This window comes from Convolutriloba macropyga, unplaced genomic scaffold, assembly GCF_964194025.1.
Source record: "Convolutriloba macropyga unplaced genomic scaffold, txConMacr16.3 SCAFFOLD_5295, whole genome shotgun sequence".
Taxonomy (NCBI): Eukaryota; Metazoa; Xenacoelomorpha; order Acoela; family Convolutidae; genus Convolutriloba; species Convolutriloba macropyga.
In genome coordinates this window covers 13,069-17,606 of record NW_027452066.1, presented here as the reverse complement: position 1 = coordinate 17,606, position 4,538 = coordinate 13,069, and the positions used below count along the sequence as shown (strand labels likewise).

At 55.8% G+C, this 4,538-nt stretch overlaps 1 protein-coding gene across 1 annotated transcript; it reads left to right on the top strand.

The window, feature by feature from the left end:
* Positions 1-862: 862 nt before the first annotated feature.
* On the top strand, positions 863-3,152 carry LOC142357159 (uncharacterized). The gene is made up of 5 exons (XM_075408837.1): positions 863-939; positions 2,055-2,226; positions 2,363-2,506; positions 2,618-2,771; positions 2,889-3,152. Exons 2-5 carry the CDS (start codon positions 2,060-2,062, stop codon positions 3,060-3,062), a joined length of 639 nt encoding a protein of 212 aa, XP_075264952.1. The 5' UTR covers positions 863-939; positions 2,055-2,059; the 3' UTR covers positions 3,063-3,152.
* The last annotated feature ends 1,386 nt before the right edge of the window (positions 3,153-4,538 follow it).

The window sequence follows — 4,538 nt, the reverse complement described above, 5'->3', positions numbered from 1 at the left end:
CCGGAACCGGTTCCAGCGGGACGTAAATATTCACTCTATCCGGTTCCAGGAGGACTTAAATATTTACTCTATCCGGTTCCACGAGATACAAAATATTTACTCACCCGATTCCTCGATATACAAATTATTTACCCAACCCGGTTCCTCGAGGTGTCCCGCATCAGGATTGCTAACGCCCTGATACTCTGAGTAGTCAGTAGTGAGTACCCAGAGCATCTTGAACACTGGAAAACTCTGGAACCGACCGGAACCTGAATATTTACTCTATCCGGTTCCAGTGGGACCTAAATATTTACTCTATCCGGTTCCAGTGGGACCTAAATATTTACTCTATTCGGTTCCAGCAGGACTAAAATATTTACTCACCCGGTTCCAGGAGGTGCAAAATATTTACCCGATCCGGAACCCCCGGTATTGAAACACAGAGTACCCGAATACCGGAAAATCCGGCCGGATCCCACCCTTGCCAGAGACTTGGTACAAGGTACCTACGGCCTAGCTTACCCTACTCTTCGCCTGTGATCAACCTTGACCCTAGCTTCAGGATCGGGCCGGATCATCGCCAAACGATCTATAGCTGACGCGAGTCTGGTGATGTTTCTGGACCAAGCTAGGTCTGGTTCTCTTACGAGGCAGGCAAGCCATATCTCCGAGTAGGTAGGAGATACATACAGGGTAGGGATACCCTACCCTACCCTCCGCTCGTCTCTCTAGAGAGTAGGGTACTCGTAGGAGATAGCGATAGGGATACAGTACCTGGCTAGTGGCTGGCTAGGGTATCTCCTACGGTAAGGCCGCATCCAGGGTGCGAGAAAATTGTTATATCAGGAGACACACCGCTTGACAGTGAAGCATTTGCTCTCAGCTCACTCACAAGCGCGACAAGGTGAACTCACCACCGTAGCAGGACTCCCTTCTTCCCGGCAGGAATAACGTGTAGTAAGCACCCTCTTGCCCCTCTCCTGCCTGGCCTTGTCGCTCGGTCTGGGGTCAGGCGCGACTCGGCGGAATCTTGTGCGACAAACACCAACGTTGCGGAAAGAAACGTACACTCGCCGACTGACTCGCCGTGCCGCGCCGCGGGCCTTCGGCGTTGACCCAACCGTCTGCGCCATATGATTGTCGTCCGCGCCCGAGCGGGACAGTGCTGCGTGCCCCCCTCTCGTCCTCAGCAGACTAGAGGTCTATTATCAATGGCATATGCATGCAGTTATGCAAATCGTCGGGAGATGAGCTCGGTTGTTGGCTTTCGTACCTCCACTGCAATCCTCTCCAGCTCACCTTGCACTCTCCCTCGGCTAGTTCGTTTCGCATCCCCCCCCCCCCCCCCCCCCCCCCCCCCTTCTCCTCCATGCATGATTTGATCGACGCGTCCCGTGAGAAACCTGGGACGGGATTTCATTCGATAGAGGTGTGGCAGTCCGTTCCGCCAGTCCCAGTGAGGCTGTGCGCTGTGTTGCCATTGTGCCATGCCGACGTAACTGTGCCTCGTCGTTTCGGCTTCGTCAGCTAGCCTCGTATCCCTCGGCGCAGCCCTACTATGTACACGAAGAGGTAGAGATGGGGATAGGTCCTGGGTTGAGAACTTTCGTTCGTACATGGGTCAGTGTGGGCCGCTGGTTCAGCCCTCTGGCAAGGGTTCGTCCGTCCTATACGTCCTGTAGCTGCTCCTACGAGGAAGCACGTCCGGCTGTGTTACTCCTTGTGCTGTTGGCTGGTTTCCGACTTCGATTCCTCCCTGAGTCGCCAGGGTCTTCTCTCTGAAGGAAGCCACAGAAACTTGGGATAGTGTGCCGGGATCGGAAGGCATAGTAGCGTTGATGTGGGATATCCCCACCCCCACCCCACCTCACTCTCCCCGGTAACATACAGAGACCCATTCCACTCACGATTGTTACTCCACAGCAGTGATGAATGGGCTGCCCCGATAAGGACGCCAGGGAAAGTGTCGTTGCTGTGCACTGATCCTCCCCCAAACAACGCTGTTATGTAGAACTCATGGTATACCAGCACCACACCCTTCTGATTCTCTTTCTGCACGGTACCCTTGGCAGACAAAATGACTCTCGCACCAGAAGTTCAGAAGCAGGTGGACTCCATGCTGCTAAAGGACCTGCGGGTGGAACTTCGCAACCGTGGTCTCAACCCCGCAGGTGGTGTCGAGGCTCTGCGGGAGCGTCTAACAGAGTCTATCCTCAATGGTGGCTCTGCAGCGGTGGCTGAGCGGTACGCGGCTTTCACATCGCTGCCCCACCCCACGCACTGTGCCCCTCCGTCACTGCCGCTTTTTTCGTGTGTTGGGTTTCGCTGCCGCCGCTAGCGATTATGTTGTCAGCTCTCTGAAGCACACACATGTCCACAGCCCGGAACCAGTCATGGTGAGCAATGAGCGGGTCTCAAATAACTACACACGCACTGGCGGCCAGAATGTCGGCAACTTCATGACTGAGCGCCCAACGTCCCGCGTGCTGGATCAGCCCGGCGGCAAGTCTCAGATCTGCTTGGGGTATGTATCGCCACGTGCTGTTGCTTGGCTGTTGTCCGAAGCATTGTCTGTTCACTACAGCAGGCTGAAGCACTGACACACGGTAATGATGTGTATGCCGACCCCCCTCAGGGATGCGACTCCTGAGAAGCCGGCTGCTCCCACCAAGATGGCCGTGCAAGCCCCAGCAGCTGATGAGAACACAGATTCCAATGTAGGAAACAATTACTCCCGCCCTGACGGCCAGAACGTTGGCAACTTCATTACAGACCGCCCCTCCTCTAAGGTCCGCCAGCACACCATGGTCATGCGGGGGCGGATGTGTGAGCGTGCACCAGCGAGCAGGGGATGCATAGGTGTGACAGGCAGTGAGCTTACACCCACATTTCTGATTTTCGCTCAGGTCCTTGCCCCCCCTGGAGGCGCGAGCAACGTCCTGATTGGCGGAGACAGCGGCGCGCATCAGAACAACTACGTCCGCCCTGAGGGACAGAACATCGGCAACTTCATCACTGATCGCCCCAGCTCCCACGTCCTCCAGCCTCCCGGCGGTGCCTCGCAGATTATGTTCGGTTAGGTATCAGGCATCTTTTACATGTGAGCTGCTGGGCCATTCTACCTTTCTGGATACAGGGACATGTACATACTTCTTTGGGACACAACACGCAGCGGGGTGTAGACTGTAACCATGCCCTGCTGGAGGGAACTAAAGCTTTGCCCATCCTGCCAGTCAAGCATTGCCGGACATTTCCCACGCTCTCTGTTTCCCCTGCCGCTGAGCTCCTCCTCCCCCTCTCCTCTGGGCATCATCTGCAGCAGGGCACAGTGGCACAACTTGCAGAGGTTGGCCTCAGCTCACTATCTCAGGCATCATCCGGAATCCAGTCAAACTTCCTGTCCAGCAGCTTCTGCAGGCGCCGGTTGCTTGCCTGCTTACCAGCGTGACAGCCAGGAGTGTCAGTGGTAACCAAGCACAGGAGATACCATAGCTGGGCCAGGGCGAGGCCACACTCATAGCAGCGGCAAGGGCCCCTGCAAGGTTCTCCCTGGCCGGTCGGGGGTGGCAGCATGGAACCACACCTTGAAGAATTGATCAGTCAGGAATGTCCTCATTGACGGGTGCACCCTACGCCCCTTGTAGTCGCTCTTCATCCCTGCAAGCACAAAGCTTGGAGTCACACCGAATCACACGGGTGGCACACGCACCATGGCCCGAGCCATGTCGCCCAGGTCTGCAGGCGGTCTTTAACACAAGCGGATGCCTGACACGCAGCCGTTCCAGCTTCGGGCCAGCAGTAAGAGCCGCAAGCTAGGAGTCAAATGCAGATAACCTCTCCTTTTAACAGCACGTCAGGGTTTCGGGGACGTGGGCTGCAACACGGTGAAGTTGGGAATGTCACGTGCATAGGATTTTTTGGTACAGTGGGCAGGTTCTTGCAACACAGCCTGGCGGCAAGTGATTTCCCATTTGTGTTCGAGCCTCTGCCATATCACACCACCTCGACGATGCGAGGAGGCTGGGCAACCCTGACTTTCGCCTAAGCCCTGGATCCCTGGAGTGGTGTGGTGTGGTTTCCAACTCCGCTGACGTTCTCTTGTTGTATAGCCATTGTATGAGAGCGACTCCAGAACTATGGTTCTAGTTGTCAGTAAGCCCAAATTACTCCACAGCGCTCGTGACTGTATGTACGTCGTGGCCCACTGTCCGGAACGACACAATCGCAGAAGGGATGGGTGTGAAGACATGGGTTGTGCGTGTGTCTGCAGGTCTGGGGGAGGGGGGTGCGACTAGACAAGCTGCTGCTGGGCCAAATCGACGGCACCTGGCGGGATGTCGACATGCTTGTATCTGTCTGGGTCCACACCGACAAACTCAAACACTTGCTTCAGAGTGCTTTCTGTGTTGTTGACGAGGTCCTTGAAGTCGATGACCATGATGCTGTCACAGTCACAGCGCACACATGTGCTCACCAACACATTGTCAGCCAGGGTGCATACAACGTTGGCCGCAATTTGGAGAGTCTGCCGTCAGGGTTGTGTACAGATCAGGACA

Coding starts and splice junctions, on each gene's coding strand:
- LOC142357159 (XM_075408837.1), top strand. CDS start 2,060: ATGACTCTCGCACCAGAAGTTCAGAAGCAGGTGGACTCCATGCTGCTA. Junction 2,227..2,362: donor TCTGCAGCGGTGGCTGAGCG/GTACGCGGCTTT, acceptor ACATGTCCACAG/CCCGGAACCAGTCATGGTGA. Junction 2,772..2,888: donor CAGACCGCCCCTCCTCTAAG/GTCCGCCAGCAC, acceptor ATTTTCGCTCAG/GTCCTTGCCCCCCCTGGAGG.